Source organism: Anser anser (genome assembly GCF_964211835.1).
Source record: "Anser anser genome assembly, chromosome: 4".
In the NCBI taxonomy this organism is placed as follows: Eukaryota; Metazoa; Chordata; class Aves; order Anseriformes; family Anatidae; genus Anser; species Anser anser.
This window is the reverse complement of record NC_139724.1, coordinates 185,749-206,253: the sequence shown is the minus strand read 5'-3', so window position 1 is coordinate 206,253 and position 20,505 is coordinate 185,749. Positions and strand designations below refer to the sequence as shown.

The following is a 20,505-nucleotide window of genomic DNA, read 5'->3' as shown; positions in this document are numbered from 1 at the left end:
GGCGGCTTCTGCGGAAACGGCCCTTGTGCGGGGCGGGGGCGGCGCCGCGCCGGAGCGGAGCGGAGCGGGCGTGCGGCGGGGTCTGCACTGCGCGGGGCTTCGGAGGGCTGGGGGAGAGGGGGGCGAAGCGGCGCGGGGGGGGGCGGCTGCGTGCGCTTGGCCGACTCCCCTCTGGGTCGGATGGACTGCTCCGTCCCGCGGCATGCTGGGAGCTGTAGTTCTGTGGCGCGCGGCCGGTCTTTCCCCGAGCCGGGGCCGGGGCCGGGGCCGGGCCGTGCGCGCCGGGAGGCGCAGGTTGCCGCTGGCTGCGAGCGCGGCTGCCGGCGGTGAGGCGAGCGAGAGCCTTCGGGGGCGCTTCCCCGGAGCGTCGGGCCGGGAGGGGTGGGGGCTGCGGCGGCCGGGCGCGGGTCCTCGCTGCGCTCGATCGTCGGGCTGCGCCTCGGAGGTTTTCCTCCCCCCGCGCGCTGACGGCCGGCTCTCTCCTTTCCCTGCGGCTCACCAGGGCAGAAGCAGCTCCCCGCCGCTGGGACCCCCGCGGGGTTTGTCGCCGAGCGAAGGTGGCGCGGCAGCTGAAGGGAGGAAAGCTGCAGCTGGCGTGCTGCAGTCGCAGGTTTCCCAGGAGAAAGAGCAGCCCGTCTGTCCCAGCTGTCCGGGTAAGTCGCAGCGACCTCCGGGTGAAATCCAGGCGTGAAGGGGATTTTGGTGGCTCTCTTAGACGGCTAGCCCTACCAAAGGTCGCATCGGTTACAAAAGGTAGTAGTAACCTTGCAGTTTGTGTGTTCTGTAACGTCTGTAGCACAATAAACTGGCAGGTGAAGAAATGAGCGGGTACAAATACACGTGACTCTACAGCTGAGATTAAATAACGTGCAGGTTCTTCTGCGTTTTGTCTTTCAAAGCGCGTTGTTTGACTCGGTGGTCCTTAACGATGATCCTCGGTGGTCCCTTCCAACTCAGGATATTCTACGATTCTGTTGTTGCCGAGCGCCTGAACTTTTTGCTCACATTACTGAGGAAAGGAATGGCTGTGCTTCTTCCCCACCCCCCTCTCTTTTTCTTTTTTTTTCCTCTCCTCTCCTCCCTCGATGACGGGGACTCGAAATGTTTTTCTCAGATGTCCATGTGGAAATTTTTAAAAAAAAAAAAAAAGAAGCTGATGGTGAACACTGACAGAATTGGGTGACACTTTCAAGGTAGAGGGCAAAGAACGTGGAAATTCCTAGTACGTTAGTGTTACTCTGTTAGCAAAACCGACGTACACGCCGCTTGCTGTTCCTAGTTTTTTGGTTTGGCCTGGTTTTCCTTTCAGAAGTCTCCCCGAAGGCCTTTGTGGACAAAACTTTGTCCCGCTTCAGCTTTAAGAATTATCCTAGAAGTAATGAACAAGTGCTTGCAGGGCTTTATGGAACGCTAGTTGCGGTCAGTCAAGAACGACTTGGGAGGCAATTCCTTTCGTGGAATTGTAGAGTGATCGAGAGATCAAGGCCAGCGTTGTGAAGAAATAGTGCCAGGTTATAGTCACAGGTGACTGCCTTCTGAAGGGAACAGAGGCTCCCATCTGCAGACCAGACCATCTTTACTGAGAGCTTTTCTACCTGCCTGGGGCTTGGATCAGGGACGTTGCTAGCGAGCTTACGAGCTTAGTTCAAACTTCAGATTATTCCCTACTCCTGCTCTTTCACGTGGGTACCAACAAAGTTGCAGCAAGAAGTCTGCGTTCAATCAAAATAAATTTCAGGGCCCTGGGAAGATAGCTAGAGGATTCAGAAGCACGGGTTATCGTCTAGCATTTTGGGATATATTAAACACAGCGTAGCCAGCTGGTCAAAAGAGGTGATTCTCCCACTGTATTTAGCGTTGGCGAAGCCTCTCCTTCAATATTGTGTGCGATTCTGGGCTCTACAATATAAAAAGAACGTTAAGATCCCTGAAAGCGTACAGAGGAGGGCAACAAAGCCGGTAAAAGGACTGGAAGGCACGCCCTGTGTGGACGCTACGGTACTTCTGCTAGCTCCTCGGAATTGTATATAGTCATGAGTAACACTCCTGATTCTAAATAGATAGTCTTTCCCTGCATATAAGCCGAACGCTATTCTACAATCGTTTGCTTCTTCCGGCAGTGGATTCTGTCTTTCAGTGATTTATGGGTACTTTACATGTCCTGGATATTGCTTTCCAGATACCTGGAGCTTGCTAGCTTTTCTGTCTCCCAGACGTGTGGCTGATAGTGGTCTAGTCTTGTGAGCTGTGCTGCCGTGAAGTCTGTCACCTGTTGATGCTGAAGGTACTTTTCTAGAAAGAGGAAGGTGGTAGGTACAGTTTCACACCAGGACATCAACAAAATCACGTACTCTTTTTATCATCTCCAGACGTGTTTCCTTCGGTGGCTTCTGGACTTTGGTCCGTATTGTAGGCCCCGAGAAGGAAGGAGGAGGTTGGCTTTTCATAACCACAGTTTCTTCCAGCTGTTTCAGATGGATTTCATGGTTGATTCTAGTTGAAATGACTGCCTCAGGAAAAAAAACAACAAAAATGATAGAAACTGTTCCAAAAGTTTGGCGATCCCTGTTTCTCTTGGCTGAAACTGTTTTTATTCTACTGTGACCTTTTTAAGATAGGCAAAAATAAAATTCTGTGTAGCATCCAAGATGCAAATGAACCTTCAGTTTATGAGATAGCAAGGCTAACTTTGAGTTTTGATCAGACTGGTGATGTTTCTTGTTGCCTTTCCTAGGCCTTTTCCAAAAGCTTAAACGTGTAAGTTGCTCTTCGACGCTGATGAGCATTGGGGTGATGTTTTCATAGGATTATGTGCAGTACCGAGGCCTGATTTCCCCTTTTGCCTCTGCATTTCTTCACGTTTATCTGCTTTGAATTGTGCTTGCTATTTGGTTGCATAGCGGCTGCAAAGGAATCACAGGCTGGTTGAGGTCGGAAGGACCTCCAGAGGTCACCCGGTCCAACACCCCTGCTCAAGCAGAGCCACCCAGATCTGGTTTTCCAGGACCACGTCCAGACAGGTTTTGAAACCTCACAAAGACCGTGACTCCACGACCTCCCTGGGCAGCCTACGCTAGTGCTCAGTCACCCTCACAGCGAAAAAGTATTTACTGATGTTCAGGAAACCACAGGAGGGGAACATCCTATGTTTTGGCCTGTGTCTGTTGCCTCCTTTTTTTGTTCCTTGGGTACCAGTTAGAAAAGTCTGGCTTTGTCTTCCTTCCACCCTCCCTTCGTGTATTTACAGACATCGATGAGATCCCCTCCAAGCCTCCTCTTCTCCAGGCCGAACGGTCCCAGCTCTCCCAGCCTGTCCTCATAGGAAAGGTGCTTCAGTCCCTTACCGTCCTCGTGGCCCTCCGTTGGACTCTTTGCAGTGTGTCCAGGTCCCTCCTGTACTGGGAGGCCCAGGCCCAGCACTCCAGGTGCGGCCTCACCGTTCCTGAGCAGAGGCGGAGGATCGCCTTTCTTGACCTGCTGGCAATACTTTGCCTAATGCCACCCAGGATACCCTCAGCTGCTTTTGCAGCAAAGGCACATTGCTGTTTCGTGTTCAAGTTGGCGTCCACCAGGAAACTTAGCTCCTTTTCCGAGAAGTTCCTTTCTGGGAAAAAGTGCGATATCAGCGCTTTTCACTTTGTCCTACTGCAATAAATTTGTATCAGCTATAAAGCTTTTCATCTTGTAACCCCACGTCTCAGACGATTACAAATATGGTGAACAGCAAAAGTAAAGGTGAAATCTTACTGCGACCCTTCCTCTACCATGGAACGTGGTTACTCCCATTCTTTCTTTTGTCTTCTGTCTTCCAAAACACACTTGAAATAGTCAGGTACCTTTTTAAAATGAACTCTTATCTCCTCGCGTGTGTCACTTTTTTTCGAAGAACACGAAAATACGCTCTACTTTATAAAGTATGACCTCGCTTTAAAAAGCTGTTTTAACGCTCCTTAATTAAGTCTTCTTAATCAAGTGTCCGCTAGTTCTTTTCTTACCTCCTGTTATTTTCCTTAACGTGGGAATTCCTGCTCTGGCAATTTCTGTAGGACGCTTCTGAAATAGAAGTCCGGGCCTATTAGTCACATTTCAAGTCATCTGTCCTACAGACAATTTCAAGAGAGTTAAAAATGAAAACGTAGCTTATCCGTGAGCTACTTGAGAACTCCTTAGTGAAATGCTGCGTGAGCCTTTTGACTTGTTACTTCTGCTTCTGTTTCAAAACTTGTTCTGTATCGTTTCAGTTTGAGACAGGTTCTTTGATATCCACGCCAAGAAGAAAACCTTTCTTCCGTAGGAACCCTTCAGTGTGCACAGGGAGAGGCGTGGAGAGAGCAGCTATTCTGCAAGCTGTTACTCAGGCCGCTTTTGGCTTCCAGCGCTGTTTGTACATTCCCGTGTTGTTTTGCAATCTTTTCTCTTTTCGTTAGTTGTCTAATTAAACTTTTTCAAAGGATGCCTCCCTGTTTTCAGTTTTCTCCTACGCCCTGAGATTTAGCCGTCCTTGTATTCTTTTGCTCTTTGTCAAGTCTCTTTGATACAAGCTGTGTGCAGCTTTGATACGAGCTTGTTTGTCCCCTATGACCTGGATGATCTTGCTGAATCTCCGTGATGCCTTGAAAAGGGCTGTGCTCGGGGACCGTGGCAGCATTTTGGTATCTGATACAGATTTTCCTGTTCTGGCATACAGTGAATTTCTTTGATATGTCTATTAGGACCGTACCTGTTTTCCTGCTTTGAGTAAAGAGTTGGAAGATGAAAGGTTAGCGTTCGTTTCCTCCCACATGGGCTGTAACCTTTGTCTGCGTGTCTTGTGGTTGTGTTTTGTTTGTTTGTTTGTTTGTTTTGGCAGGCCCTCCAGCAGAGCAGCAGGGTGAAAGGGCTCGAGCTGGTGGCAGGACCCTGGCAGCTCTGCAGCCTGAGCAGGTGAGAGAACAGTATGTGCTCACTCTTTAAGGTTGGGAACACGTGGCAAGCCTTAAAATACAGGTTTATAACACAAATGGGTCCTGGAAAAAATCAGCTGGCTCCAAGCATCCAGGGAGTCAAGACGGCGAGAAGATGTGTCAGTAGAAATGAGCTGAAGTGAGCCAGATGTCAAACACCACGGACTTCATATAAGGATGCAGTTGAGAAACTTTTCTCTTTCAGAGAGCGGAGATTGATTGTTGTCTTGCTGACTTGTTACGTGATCAGAGAGAAGAAATTCTCTTGGCAAACGAGAAGGACTTAGAAGAAGCTGAAAATAAAGGTAATATTATGGGTCCTTTCATGGTACTCCTGTTGTCATGAGCTTTTCTGGGCCTCAAAGGAAATGAGCAGAACTAGAATATTCCGTCACCTGCAATTGGATATTGCGGCTGTCACAGGTTAGTGAGCCCAGGACTTTGAGAGCTTGTCAGTGGAAACAGCTGCAGCTTCCATAATTACATGAGAGATGTCTTCATCAGAGAAGACAGAGAGGCCTTTGAAAACAGCAACCCACGGCATTGTTTAAAAAAAAATAATAAAAAAATCTAAATAAATAAATAAATAGCGTTTTCTTTTGCCAAAGGAGGCTCGCTTTAGGAATTGAATATAGCAAGTATCTGCCCTGTTATCGTCATGTATGAAATAGCATGAGTATCTCCCGGGCTGGTTAACGTGATGTTTGGCCCCTGTGGGGAAGGTTGTTACTGAAAAATGATGCTTTCCGGAACGAACCATATTACCTTCTGACCGAGGAAAGTACAGTTCAGGCAGCATAGACTAAATCCGTTCTCTTGCGTTCGAGGGGTGCATCGAGAAGCTGGTCTTGGGTTAGAAAATGTGTGAAACTGGCACGTCGCAAACTGTAATGCAGAGAGGTCTTTGATAACAAAAGCGTATTTCTGTTGGTGAGTTACTGGAAGGCTGCAAGAAGTCTTGCCTCAAAAGACTCTTCTGAAATGAATTCTGTTGCCATCCCAATTTTTTTTCCTCTACGGGCACATTCTTGGGACTTGCTTCTGCAATGTCGAGAGTTATTCAGGGTTGGTTTTTGATACCCAGCGTAGAGAAGGAGTTAGCTTACGTTCAGGTGCTGCGGTTTCTGCACGTGTCTTATAACGTAGGTTCCCTGCTTAACTTGCAATTTATGAGGTTCCTACCAATGAGCACTTTCCTGTCCATGCCGAACGCAGCTGAGTTGCAGGCTACCATTAAACATCAAATGTTTGATATAGATTGCTAATAGCAAATCGCAACTGTTAAGAATATATGCTAAAAAAAAATTAGCACAGAAAGTAGAAGCTCTAGGCTGTGAGTGGTCTGTCCCATACTGATACTGCATGTTTGCACCGAGGCAGAATGATTGCTTTCACTCGCTTGTGGAGCGATGAGTCTAGGCTCTCACTGCTAGTATTTTTAGCAAGACTGATTGAGCATTTCTCTAACGTATGAGCAAGTGTTTGAGGAGCAAGTGATGGGTATGGGCACTTAGAAAGAGACTGCCAAAGGGCAGCTTCCTATTTTATAACTGAATTTTGTGAGCGTTGGTCCTCGTTTCATACTGAAGGGGAGTAGGCTCTAGTGAAGGGAGTATGTTCACGTGAAAGGAAAAGGCACTAGTCTCCCTCGTCTGCCATTATTACTTCCTTGCTGCTAGCTCTGTTCTTCATAGAAAGCCAGCATGTTTCCTCGTCACATTCTAGTCTGCCTGCCTAGACTTCAGCCTTTGCCTCCTGGGTCTCTTGCCTTGCATAGACAATCTCTCCCCTTCTCCTCTTCTTCTTCATCTCATTTGTAAACCTTTTATCAGGCTGATTCTTACTGCCTTCCCACCCCCACCCTCCGACCTTTTTCTATTTTTTCCTTTTTTTCTATTTTTTTTTACAGACTTAGGATGGCTTGTCTTGTTAGTTACTTTTTTTCCTGCCAGCCCCCAGCCTCAAGTTCTCCGATGCGACTTCAGAGGATCATCTTTGATACCTCCGCATCTGAATAATACGGTTTCTGTCCCATGCTGTAGCTGACGGCAGGACGGACTCTGAGTGCAGAGGAGAGGTTGCTTCCTCCCTGGTTTCCTATTGCGTCCCATACTGGTTTGGGTAAGCAATTTCAGAGGAAATTTGACTTCTCCGTGGAGCAGCGTGCGCCTGACAGCTAGCTGGAGACAGCACACACGGCATTGAGTCAGCGCTCCGAGTGCGGTCCTGAGTTGCAGTAAAGGTAAAACAATTGCAGACTGACAGTTTAGCTTCTAAGGAGCACATACAAATAGCAGGTTTGCCTCTAATGCTTAAAAGGCGAGGTTCCGAGATCATATTTCACGGACTGCTTCCTATAGATTTCAAGAAATGCCATCGTTCTGAAGCACAGCCGCCCTCTGTTATTGTTTAAAGGGAACAAACTGCCTTGAGACCCGTTACCTGCGAGGGAACCGAGGGCGGAAGTGACGTCAGGGCGTGCCTTCCCTGAGGGCCAAAACGGCTCCGTGATTGGCTGGACCGTGAGGGCGGATGTGGTGTCCTGGCGAGCCGTCATTGAGGGCGGATACGCTTCATGATTGGCTGGGAACCCAGGGCGGAAGCGCTGGAAAAAAAAATAACAAAAATGGTAGTCCAAACAACTTATAAAAAAATAAAAATAAAAAACAAACGAAAACACCGCTCCCATTTCCTCACAGCTTATTCATTTGCTGTGGTATCTTCTTTATGGAAAGAAGTGTCCTTTCCTTCCCAAGCTGTAAAGGAAGAGTTCAGGTACTCTTCACTTGTGCGCTTTAATCTGTGACGTGTTTGTTCGCATAGAACTTCTGGGAAGTTTGGCGGTAGAGTTTAGGGTTTACATGTTAGGTAAACAGAAGTATCGCTCAACTCAGAACATAGTTAAATAAAAGTACAATATTTATTTAAAATGAATAAGTGTGTGTCTATAGTCTTGTGTCCTTTCTTTGCAGAACTCAATAGTTAGCCTTTATACATATTTCTAAGTTGCCCGGTTTATCAGTGTACAACACAGCATTCGGGAATATCATCTGAGATTTTAGGTGAAGAGGACTGTCCTTTGTTCAGTTGTGCACTCTTGTGTGTCAGCCCTGATTCTGAACCGTATAAAAGCTGGAAACTTCTTTCCGGTTTTCTCTCTAACCTCACTGAAGTGTGGGTACTTCCCAGCGTACGTGATGCTATTCAGCATGTGGATATTCTGTTTCCTCACACTAGCTACAATTCCGGTGAAGTTACGCATCTTGAGCCTGCATGTTAGTGTTTCATCCTTTCAGTTCCACAAAAGGAGGGTTCAGTGGAAGTTTTGAATCCTGTAGAGTGGAATACAGGATTTTAGCCTCAAAGGCTTTAGTTATTTTTCCCTGGTGAGCTTTGGAACAGAAGATATGTAACATTAACAATTTTTTATTATTCATTTCAGGACTCTTTGACAGCCCTCCTGGATCCGATGATGCAAAGCTCACTGACATATCCTACCCAGGAGACCAACAATCGGTGACGTTTGGAACCAAATCCCAGGTGGGAAACATAAGTGATCAAAGTGGAGCAAGAATTCGTGTTGAGCATGGGGATTCAAATAACAAGTGCATTTTCGGGAACTGGCTCTATCCTTCATCGCAGGTGAAAGCAGCTCTGTGGGCCCTCCAAGGAGGCACCTCTGCAGTGATTGCAAGTGGAACCCACCCAAAGATCTCGGGTCGTGTCATCACAGGTGTTGTGGAAGGGAAGAAAGTTGGAACTTTTTTTTCAGAGGTAAAACCTGCAGGTGAGTACGGAAGTAACATGTACATTGGGAGCTGTAGAGATTTCCTGGAAGTTTAGGGTCAAAATTTGGCTAGGCCTGCCTGTTCAACAAATGGGAAACTACGCTCTGCTTGACAAACGGCTTTTGAAAGGTAACTTTTAATGTTGGAATAGAACATCTTGAATCCTCTGCTCGGGTTCCTTCCAGCTGATGACTTGCTGCATCAGACTTGCATTCAAAGAACTAGGTAGAATTTGTATTGCTTTTAGTCTTAGAGGTTATCATCTATTATTGAAGATTCCAGGGTGAAAGCGTGCATATAGAATGTACGGCTGAACTAAGATAGTGTGTAGTTTGGGTTTTTGTCGTAAGTTCTTTTAATGACTCGGTCTTTTGTTACCGTATGCAGGAATGTTTTCCTGCCTCTGTGTTGCTGTGACAATGTAACAAGGGCCGCAGAAAGTCAGACCAAAGATCGGTGGTCTTAGCAGAATGGAACGAGTATAGAGCGATACTTGTGACTTGCACTTTAAGACAAGCCAATGCCTTTGAGTATAAAAACGCTTAATGTGTTTCTTGTAAAAATCGGCCATATCCTTTGAACCCATGTAAACACTTAGCATCCGTGGGTCACAGCAGTCACGAGCCTTAACTAGGTATTGTGCGTAAACTCTGGAGCTAGCACTATGTGGAGAACTGCTTCCTTTATTTTGTGTGTGTTTGTGGGCAGGAGGAGCGTTGAAGTTTGCTTCCTGCTAGCTTTTGATGCCCCCGCCTTCTGTATGGAAAGAGAACACGGGTGATCGATCTCTGTTCAACTTCTATGATATGAGACATCGTCTTTTCCCTCATCGTCTCTTTGTCACATGAAAAAGGTTTTTTCTTAGTCCTTTTCTACAGAAACTGTTCCAAAAGTTTGGCGATCCCTGTTTCTCTTGGCTGAAACTGTTTTTATTCTACTGTGACCTTTTTAAGATAGGCAAAAATAAAATTCTGTGTAGCATCCAAGATGCAAATGAACCTTCAGTTTATGAGATAGCAAGGCTAACTTTGAGTTTTGATTAGACTGGTGATGTTTCTTGTTGCCTTTCCTAGGCCTTTTCCAAAAGCTTAAACGTGTAAGTTGCTCTTCGACGCTGATGAGCATTGGGGTGATGTTTTCATAGGATTATGTGCAGTACCGAGGCCTGATTTCCCCTTTTGCCTCTGCATTTCTTCACGTTTATCTGCTTTGAATTGTGCTTGCTATTTGGTTGCATAGCGGCTGCAAAGGAATCACAGGCTGGTTGAGGTCGGAAGGACCTCCAGAGGTCACCCGGTCCAACACCCCTGCTCAAGCAGAGCCACCCAGATCTGGTTTTCCAGGACCACGTCCAGACAGGTTTTGAAACCTCACAAAGACCGTGACTCCACGACCTCCCTGGGCAGCCTACGCTAGTGCTCAGTCACCCTCACAGCGAAAAAGTATTTACTGATGTTCAGGAAACCACAGGAGGGGAACATCCTATGTTTCGGCCTGTGTCTGTTGCCTCCTTTTTTGTTCCTTGGGTACCAGTTAGAAAAGTCTGGCTTTGTCTTCCTTCCACCCTCCCTTCGTGTATTTACAGACATCGATGAGATCCCCTCCAAGCCTCCTCTTCTCCAGGCCGAGCGGTCCCAGCTCTCCCAGCCTGTCCTCATAGGAAAGGTGCTTCAGTCCCTTACCGTCCTCGTGGCCCTCCGTTGGACTCTTCGCAGTGTGTCCAGGTCTCTCCTGTACTGGGAGGCCCAGGCCCAGCACTCCAGGTGCGGCCTCACCGTTCCTGAGCAGAGGCGGAGGATCGCCTTTCTTGACCTGCTGGCAATACTTTGCCTAATGCCACCCAGGATACCCTCAGCTGCTTTTGCAGCAAAGGCACATTGCTGTTTCGTGTTCAAGTTGGCGTCCACCAGGAAACTTAGCTCCTTTTCCGAGAAGTTCCTTTCTGGGAAAAAGTGCGATATCAGCGCTTTTCACTTTGTCCTACTGCAATAAATTTGTATCAGCTATAAAGCTTTTCATCTTGTAACCCCACGTCTCAGACTATTACAAGTATGGTGAACAGCAAAAGTAAAGGTGAAATCTTACTGCGACCCTTCCTCTACCATGGAACGTGGTTACTCCCATTCTTTCTTTTGTCTTCTGTCTTCCAAAACACACTTGAAATAGTCAGGTAACTTTTTAAAATGAACTCTTATCTCCTCGCGTGTGTCACTTTTTTTCAAAGAACACGAAAATACGCTCTACTTTATAAAGTATGACCTCGCTTTAAAAAGCTGTTTTAACGCTCCTTAATTAAGTCTTCTTAATCAAGTGTCCGCTAGTTCTTTTCTTACTTCCTGTTATTTTCCTTAATGTGGGAATTCCTGCTCTGGCAATTTCTGTAGGACGCTTCTGAAATAGAAGTCCGGGCCTATTAGTCACATTTCAAGTCATCTGTCCTACAGACAATTTCAAGAGAGTTAAAAATGAAAACGTAGCTTATCCGTGAGCTACTTGAGAACTCCTTAGTGAAATGCTGCGTGAGCCTTTTGACTTGTTACTTCTGCTTCTGTTTCAAAACTTGTTCTGTATCGTTTCAGTTTGAGACAGGTTCTTTGATATCCACGCCAAGAAGAAAACCTTTCTTCCGTAGGAACCCTTCAGTGTGCACAGGGAGAGGCGTGGAGAGAGCAGCTATTCTGCAAGCTGTTACTCAGGCCGCTTTTGGCTTCCAGCGCTGTTTGTACATTCCCGTGTTGTTTTGCAATCTTTTCTCTTTTCGTTAGTTGTCTAATTAAACTTTTTCAAAGGATGCCTCCCTGTTTTCAGTTTTCTCCTAAATCTCTCCTGAGATTTAGCCGTCCTTGTATTCTTTTGCTCTTTGTCAAGTCTCTTTGATACAAGCTGTGTGCAGCTTTGATACGAGCTTGTTTGTCCCCTATGACCTGGATGATCTTGCTGAATCTCCGTGATGCCTTGAAAAGGGCTGTGCTCGGGGACCGTGGCAGCATTTTGGTATCTGATACAGATTTTCCTGTTCTGGCATACAGTGAATTTCTTTGATATGTCTATTAGGACCGTACCTGTTTTCCTGCTTTGAGTAAAGAGTTGGAAGATGAAAGGTTAGCGTTCGTTTCCTCCCACATGGGCTGTAACCTTTGTCTGCGTGTCTTGTGGTTGTGTTTTGTTTGTTTGTTTGTTTTGGCAGGCCCTCCAGCAGAGCAGCAGGGTGAAAGGGCTCGAGCTGGTGGCAGGACCCTGGCAGCTCTGCAGCCTGAGCAGGTGAGAGAACAGTATGTGCTCACTCTTTAAGGTTGGGAACACGTGGCAAGCCTTAAAATACAGGTTTATAACACAAATGGGTCCTGGAAAAAATCAGCTGGCTCCAAGCATCCAGGGAGTCAAGATGGCGAGAAGATGTGTCAGTAGAAATGAGCTGAAGTGAGCCAGATGTCAAACACCACGGACTTCATATAAGGATGCAGTTGAGAAACTTTTCTCTTTCAGAGAGCGGAGATTGATTGTTGTCTTGCTGACTTGTTACGTGATCAGAGAGAAGAAATTCTCTTGGCAAACGAGAAGGACTTAGAAGAAGCTGAAAATAAAGGTAATATTATGGGTCCTTTCATGGTACTCCTGTTGTCATGAGCTTTTCTGGGCCTCAAAGGAAATGAGCAGAACTAGAATATTCCGTCACCTGCAATTGGATATTGCGGCTGTCACAGGTTAGTGAGCCCAGGACTTTGAGAGCTTGTCAGTGGAAACAGCTGCAGCTTCCATAATTACATGAGAGATGTCTTCATCAGAGAAGACAGAGAGGCCTTTGAAAACAGCAACCCACGGCATTGTTTAAAAAAAAATAATAAAAAAATCTAAATAAATAAATAAATAGCGTTTTCTTTTGCCAAAGGAGGCTCGCTTTAGGAATTGAATATAGCAAGTATCTGCCCTGTTATCGTCATGTATGAAATAGCATGAGTATCTCCTGGGCTGGTTAACGTGATGTTTGGCCCCTGTGGGGAAGGTTGTTACTGAAAAATGATGCTTTCCGGAACGAACCATATTACCTTCTGACCGAGGAAAGTACAGTTCAGGCAGCATAGACTAAATCCGTTCTCTTGCGTTCGAGGGGTGCATCGAGAAGCTGGTCTTGGGTTAGAAAATGTGTGAAACTGGCACGTCGCAAACTGTAATGCAGAGAGGTCTTTGATAACAAAAGCGTATTTCTGTTGGTGAGTTACTGGAAGGCTGCAAGAAGTCTTGCCTCAAAAGACTCTTCTGAAATGAATTCTGTTGCCATCCCAATTTTTTTTCCTCTACGGGCACATTCTTGGGACTTGCTTCTGCAATGTCGAGAGTTATTCAGGGTTGGTTTTTGATACCCAGCGTAGAGAAGGAGTTAGCTTACGTTCAGGTGCTGCGGTTTCTGCACGTGTCTTATAACGTAGGTTCCCTGCTTAACTTGCAATTTATGAGGTTCCTACCAATGAGCACTTTCCTGTCCATGCCGAACGCAGCTGAGTTGCAGGCTACCATTAAACATCAAATGTTTGATATAGATTGCTAATAGCAAATCGCAACTGTTAAGAATATATGCTAAAAAAAAATTAGCACAGAAAGTAGAAGCTCTAGGCTGTGAGTGGTCTGTCCCATACTGATACTGCATGTTTGCACCGAGGCAGAATGATTGCTTTCACTCGCTTGTGGAGCGATGAGTCTAGGCTCTCACTGCTAGTATTTTTAGCAAGACTGATTGAGCATTTCTCTAACGTATGAGCAAGTGTTTGAGGAGCAAGTGATGGGTATGGGCACTTAGAAAGAGACTGCCAAAGGGCAGCTTCCTATTTTATAACTGAATTTTGTGAGCGTTGGTCCTCGTTTCATACTGAAGGGGAGTAGGCTCTAGTGAAGGGAGTATGTTCACGTGAAAGGAAAAGGCACTAGTCTCCCTCGTCTGCCATTATTACTTCCTTGCTGCTAGCTCTGTTCTTCATAGAAAGCCAGCATGTTTCCTCGTCACATTCTAGTCTGCCTGCCTAGACTTCAGCCTTTGCCTCCTGGGTCTCTTGCCTTGCATAGACAATCTCTCCCCTTCTCCTCTTCTTCTTCATCTCATTTGTAAACCTTTTATCAGGCTGATTCTTACTGCCTTCCCACCCCCACCCTCCGACCTTTTTCTATTTTTTCCTTTTTTTCTATTTTTTTTTACAGACTTAGGATGGCTTGTCTTGTTAGTTACTTTTTTTCCTGCCAGCCCCCAGCCTCAAGTTCTCCGATGCGACTTCAGAGGATCATCTTTGATACCTCCGCATCTGAATAATACGGTTTCTGTCCCATGCTGTAGCTGACGGCAGGACGGACTCTGAGTGCAGAGGAGAGGTTGCTTCCTCCCTGGTTTCCTATTGCGTCCCATACTGGTTTGGGTAAGCAATTTCAGAGGAAATTTGACTTCTCCGTGGAGCAGCGTGCGCCTGACAGCTAGCTGGAGACAGCACACACGGCATTGAGTCAGCGCTCCGAGTGCGGTCCTGAGTTGCAGTAAAGGTAAAACAATTGCAGACTGACAGTTTAGCTTCTAAGGAGCACATACAAATAGCAGGTTTGCCTCTAATGCTTAAAAGGCGAGGTTCCGAGATCATATTTCACGGACTGCTTCCTATAGATTTCAAGAAATGCAATCGTTCTGAAGCACAGCCGCCCTCTGTTATTGTTTAAAGGGAACAAACTACCTTGAGACCCGTTACCTGCGAGGGAACCGAGGGCGGAAGTGACGTCAGGGCGTGCCTTCCCTGAGGGCCAAAACGGCTCCGTGATTGGCTGGACCGTGAGGGCGGATGTGGTGTCCTGGCGAGCCGTCATTGAGGGCGGATACGCTTCATGATTGGCTGGGAACCCAGGGCGGAAGCGGCGTCACGGCTAGCCTTAACTCAGGGCGGAAACGCTCCGTGATTGGCTCGGAGGAACCCAGGGCGGAGGTGCCGTGCAGGGCTTGCCGGCACTATGGGCGGAAGCTGTCGGGCCGGGCCGCGCCGGGCTCAGCTCGGGTCGGGCCGCCGCGGCGCGGTGCCGCAACGAGGTTGGTGGTCGGCGCCGCCCCGGGCCGGGCCGGGCCGGGAGGGGGCCAGGCGGCGGGCGGTTGGGGCGCCACGCGGTCGGCGGCTTCTGCGGAAACGGCCCTTGTGCGGGGCGGGGGCGGCGTCGGAGCGGAGCGGAGCGGACCGGGCGTGCGGCGGGGTCTGCACTGCGCGGGGCTTCGGAGGGCTGGGGGAGAGGGGGGCGAAGCGGCGCGGGGGGGGGGGCGGCTGCGTGCGCTTGGCCGACTCCCCTCTGGGTCGGATGGACTGCTCCGTCCCGCGGCATGCTGGGAGCTGTAGTTCTGTGGCGCGCGGCCGGTCTTTCCCCGAGCCGGGGCCGGGGCCGGGGCCGGGCCGTGCGCGCCGGGAGGCGCAGGTTGCCGCTGGCTGCGAGCGCGGCTGCCGGCGGTGAGGCGAGCGAGAGCCTTCGGGGGCGCTTCCCCGGAGCGTCGGGCCGGGAGGGGTGGGGGCTGCGGCGGCCGGGCGCGGGTCCTCGCTGCGCTCGATCGTCGGGCTGCGCCTCGGAGGTTTTCCTCCCCCCGCGCGCTGACGGCCGGCTCTCTCCTTTCCCTGCGGCTCACCAGGGCAGAAGCAGCTCCCCGCCGCTGGGACCCCCGCGGGGTTTGTCGCCGAGCGAAGGTGGCGCGGCAGCTGAAGGGAGGAAAGCTGCAGCTGGCGTGCTGCAGTCGCAGGTTTCCCAGGAGAAAGAGCAGCCCGTCTGTCCCAGCTGTCCGGGTAAGTCGCAGCAACCTTTGGGTGAAACCGAGGCGTGCTCATAAACTTCCTGCAGCCCAGGCTCAAAGGCTTAATCAAATTTGCAGAAGCGCGAACTGCTCGGCGTGGGAAGCGCAAAGGAAAGCCACGTAGTGCCTGCCAAGCTGTAGTAGCTTCTTAGACCTAGAACGAATTGGCCTGTTGAGCTCTGTCTCTTTGTTGCTCAGTCTGTGGTACAAGAGGCTAACCTTTGTCCCGCCTCAGCTTTCAGAGTTGTCCTAGAAATACACCGGTGCTTGCGGGGCTTTCCAGAACGCTGGTTGTGGTCGGTCAAGACAGACGTGAGAGGTGATTTCTGCCTGTCTGTCTGTCTGTTGGTTATGTCCCGAGAGTTTTGCTTGAACTGTGTGCAACAAAAGAGGCCTTGAGCCCGTACTGAGCAGCGAGAGAAAGCAAAACTCCAGGTAAGCGCTGGCCGTGGCAAAGTTGCTTGGGAATTGAGCGGCTGGGGGCTTTCCAGCAGAACTCGGTACGCAGACAGAAACGTGACCTTCGAGGTCTGCCTTGCGTTGAAGCTGTGGTATTTGACCCATAACTGTATGGAGCTGCTAAATCCTAGAGGGGATGATAGAGACGTCCCTGGTTCAGCCTTTTTTGCCACAGTCATTGCAGAAATGTTGGAAAAGTGAGTATCATCCCTCTCTTTAAATTCATCTTTTAAAGCGTTCTTTCTGCAGACTCCTGTCTGTGGTTAGGTACTTGATTTGCGTGAAACAGAGCCAGACTTTCCTATTAACTAGCGCCCCGATTGAAATTCCCTGTCATCGGAGGACAGGAACTATAAATGGTGCTTGGCAGTTTAAAATCTCTTGGCTTCTATGGAGGCTAACTTGCCAAAGCGAATAGGAAGTAGCCTAAAGTTCGGTAAAGACGCTGAATAGAAAAGGTCCTCTTCTTGACGGGAAAAGAGCTTTGCAGAACACAAGCTCTGTTTCCCGTAGGGCTCCCTACTTACCCACCCACTCAGCGATTATTGCAGGCTTTGACTGGTCCCCTCAGGTCCAATATCGCACAAGCGTTGTGCCGCAGACGGTACCTTAGCTTACTTTCCATCTCGTGCTGCGTTACTTATACCCACAGAAGACTTACTTCAGCATCAAATAAACCCCGTGCGAAGCGTCCCTGACTCATGCCAGTGGGACCATCCTGTTGTGGCTGGTAAAATCCAGGAACAGGACGATGCTTGGAAGAATGTAACCTGTGGAGGAGCAGGCAACAGTCTCCTGTTAGGCAACAGGTTTTCGAGACTGGTTTTCCCACCGCCCTGTGCGTTTTGAAGGAGGCAGTCCCTAAGCTGATGCAATCCAACTGCATCTAAGCTGTAGGTTGGTACTTCCATAAGCTATAAAGGAACTTAACGTGTTGGGTTTTTTTGTTTGTTTGTTTGTTTTTTAATCGAGGCTCGTGTGCGTGCGTTTGGCTTGTCCCGATGGCTGGTGTAGATGATCACTCACATGCCCCAAAGCTCCTTGTGCTGATGTTGGATCTGCCCCTTGGCAAAGGACTGCATCCCGTGTGTTCAGCTTTTCTTCCTTACCGTCTCGTATGTATGTATGTATTTATTTACTTTTCTGAAAGAAAGGGTGGATTTTTCATGGGTCTCTCTGTGAGCGTATCGAACCAGGCTGTTCAGATGGCTGTCGACGAAGGGGATTTTGTTGGCTCTTTTAGATAGCTATTCCTACCAAAGATTGCATCGGTTACAAAAGGTTGTAGTAACCTCGCAGTCTCTACGTTCTGTAGCGTCTGTAGCAAAATAAACTGGCAGATGAATAAATGAGCAGGTACAAATACACGTGACTCTACAGCTGAGATTAAATAACGTGCTGTTTCTTCTGTGTTTTGTCTTTCAAAGCGCATTGTTGCCGAGCGCCTGAGCTTTTTGCTCGTGTTACCGAGGCAAGGAATGGCTGTGCTTCTTCCCCCCTCATCCCTCTCTTTTTTTTTTCTCCTCCTCTCCCTTGATGACAGGGACTCAAAATGTTTTCCTCGGATGTCCATGTGAAAATTTAAAAAAAAAAAAAAAAAAAAAGGCGACGGTGAACACTGACAGAATTGGGTGACTTTTTTAAGGCAGAGGGCAAAGAACGTGGAAATTTCTAGTATGTTAGTGTCACTCTGTTAACAGAACCAACGTACACGCCGCTTGCTGTACCTGGTTTTTTGGTTTGGTTTTCCTTTCAGTAGTCTCCCCAAAGGCTCCACAAAGGACACCTTGTGTATCTTTTCTGTTCTTCCAGGATTCATTTGTCAGGAAAGACAACCATGAAATCCAAGGGCTGTGGACAACCATCTACCAGATGGTTGTTGCAGTTGCCTTTGGTCACGTCATTCGTCCTTTTAGCTCGCCCTTTCCTTTACCTTGAGTGGAATTTTTCTTGCCGCGCTGTTTGCAGTGGTAACATTGCTGCCGAGGTGTTTTTTGACTAAAAATGATCTTAACTGTAGTAGTGAATTCACAGATTGTGGCTTTGTGTAATGACTCCCATGATCGCAACTTTTTTTTTTTCCTTTGTCACAGATAGGAGAAAAGCTCTTTCCAGAGAGATGGAGAAGGAATTAATTATACCTCTGCCTCATTCTGTGAGACCGGAAGACAGTGAGTGACTAACTGTAAGCTGCGATTCTCAGGAGTTGCATAGCTAAGAGTCTCGGGTTCCTTCTCTGCCTGACCCCTAGGGCCTTAGGCATGGGAAATCTTAGGCTTAATGTTTTTCCCTATGAAATACTGTCACGTTAAGGGGCATAGCTGAGTAACTGTTACAGTTGCGGTCGGATTCAGGGTACTGACCTATCATGGTCACGGATTCACCTAAATAATGTAGCACGCCCTTGGTCTAGTCACGTTTAATGAGAACTGTCACGGCTGGGAACAATGCAATGAAGGGCAGTGTTCAAATGTTACCCCACAGAGTCCCAGTGCGGAGGGTGGCAGGGGGAAGAGAGGCTCAGCCCGTCGACTGATCCCAGAAGTCAGAAAGGTATCCTTCGTGATGGTATCTTCCCTAACATCCCCTTTCACTTCAGACAGTTTACATTATTTTCTCTCCTTTAGGTGGGGCTTGAGTGACTCTCGTCAGGCATACCTTGGTTATGATTGGTGAAAAGTTTTCTTGCTTTTGTTTAAAGGTAAGGGGTCTGAGAAATTCATAGCACGCCCTCAGTGAGGGGTGGTCGTCCCTTGGAGGCACGGACCTTTTGGGATGGAGGTGTGTTTTGGTATTATGACGATACTAGAATGAGCAAAAGTTCCCTAGAGTACAGTGTTTTGTTAAAAACATGACAGGTCCTTGGCTCAGGGTAGCAAAGGTGCAGCTTATCAGTGTGTCTCAGCTTATCAGTGGGTCTCAGTGTGCACGAGAGCATCGGATCCCCATCTGGTTGCAGAGCCTATCCGTGGTGTTTCCACTCCGCTTTACGCTCCCTCCCCTTCCTTGGAGTCAGCACACCGAGTTCCCCTAGTGCGATAGCACGTAAAGTTGGAGGCCTAGGGAACGCTTAGGTAGCGCAGCTGCCCTCCACCCTGAAAGCTTCGATGCTGTACGCTTTCTTTAAAAGGTGAATATGAGTTTAATTTGCCTAGTTACTTCAGGCAATTACTCTGCAACTACCCAAAGCAGCGACAGTGAGAAGCCCACTTCCAGCATCCGCTCCCCACGCAGGGACGGACAGACGGACGCCGCTCTTTGCCTTGCCCGCCAGGGGAAGGGGAGAACGACCGGGCAGGGAGCCCCACCGCAGCCCCCCTCCCCGGAGTCCTGCACAGCAGTTTAATAAAGTTTGCTTTCTGGCCCGTGCCCCCTTTGGTGGTTGCCATCCCAGGAAGTGGCTTTCGCCGTCTGTGTGTGGGTGCAGGTTCCGTAGCGGGGTGGGTATGGAGGGGGGGTGGCCCCGTGTCTGTCGGCCGGAGTGCGGGGCCAGCCCTGCCAGGTGGGGGGGCAGCTGCCTATTGTGGGACGGGGAGGGCAGCTCGCTGCTGTCTTTGCTCCCTGGGGTGGGGAGACTGCTCTGTGGGGTGGGGGCTGCTTGCAGAGGCGCAAGTGGGGAGGGGGCTGGGGGTTCCCGGCAGGACCCCCAGGGCAGGCGATGGCGTTGTGGAGGCCGGGTCCCGGGGGATTGCCGGCTGGGGCAAGGAAAGCCCAGGCGGGGGTGGCATGGGGTGGCAGGCACAGGTCTGCGGGTGCTGGGCTGCAGGTGGGGAAGCCTGGGGCTGGCTCCATGGTGTCTGCAGTGTCAAGCCGCCAGGAGCACCATTCCCCCAGCAAGCCGGGAGTTGTGGTCGTTGGGCTCAGAGCATCCCGTTGCCCGCGTTGGGTTCGTTGTTATTATCTCCCTGCCTTTTTTGTCCCGATAAAAAAGGTACTGTTACAGCTTGCCGCCGCTCAGCTTCCCAGCCGTGAGCGGCACGTTGCTCAAGGCAGACCCTTCCTCCCTGAGGCGGCGCGGGGTGCAAATTTCTGCTGTTTTCGTTTGTGCTTTCTCTGGGAAAATGGTCTGGGAAGCCGTCCCTGCTGCCCTCAGGACGCATCCTGCCGGCGAGAAGCGGGTACTGCAGGCGGCGGGGCCACGCATGCGCGGTGGCGCCTTTGGATGCCCCCTTCCGCCACCTGCTGGTGAAAATCCGGTACTGCAGGCGCCTTGGGTCAGCGCATACGCTGTGGTGCCCCCTGGCGCCCTCTGCGCCACCTGGTGGCCAAAAGTGGGTACTGCAGGCGCCTCGGGGCCGCGCATACGCTGTGGCGCCCTCTGCCGCCGCCTGGTGGCGAAAAGTGGGTACTGCAGGCGCCCCGGGGCCGCGCATGCGCGGTGGCGCCCCCCGGCGCCCTCTGCCGCCGCCTGGTGGCGAAAAGTGGGTGCTGCAGGCGCCCCGGGGCCGCGCATGCGCGGTGGTGCCCCCTGGCGCCCTCTGCCGCCGCCTGGTGGCCAAAAGTGGGTACTGCAGGCGCC

General features: G+C 49.4%; 1 protein-coding gene and 1 long non-coding RNA gene across 12 annotated transcripts in view; one reads left to right on the top strand and one right to left on the bottom strand.

Annotated features, from left to right (window-relative positions):
* LOC310898758 (uncharacterized protein) overlaps positions 1–20,505 on the top strand; it is a 56,397-nt gene that overhangs the window by 10,730 nt on the left and 25,162 nt on the right. The window contains exons 1-7 of one of the 11 annotated variants that reach the window (XR_014583625.1): positions 15,090–15,192; positions 15,369–15,519; positions 16,959–17,101; positions 18,080–18,171; positions 18,471–18,539; positions 18,614–18,687; positions 19,142–19,355. Coding sequence is in view for 1 of the 11 variants with exons in the window: in XM_083834194.1 (XP_083690320.1) it covers positions 503–653; positions 8,386–8,483; positions 8,586–8,730 (394 nt within the window). In the remaining 10 variants the exon portion in view is untranslated. Of the gene's footprint in view, positions 1–502; positions 654–8,385; positions 8,484–8,585; positions 8,731–14,792; positions 15,193–15,368; positions 19,356–20,505 lie in introns of those variants that run through there. The other 10 variants (XR_014583622.1, XR_014583626.1, XR_014583620.1 and 7 more) reach the window with 10 other exon arrangements.
* Positions 503–15,674, bottom strand: LOC310898778. The gene is made up of 2 exons (XR_014583704.1): positions 15,535–15,674; positions 503–1,551 (listed from the first exon to the last, which is right to left on the bottom strand). It is a non-coding gene; the product is annotated as an uncharacterized lncRNA (long non-coding RNA).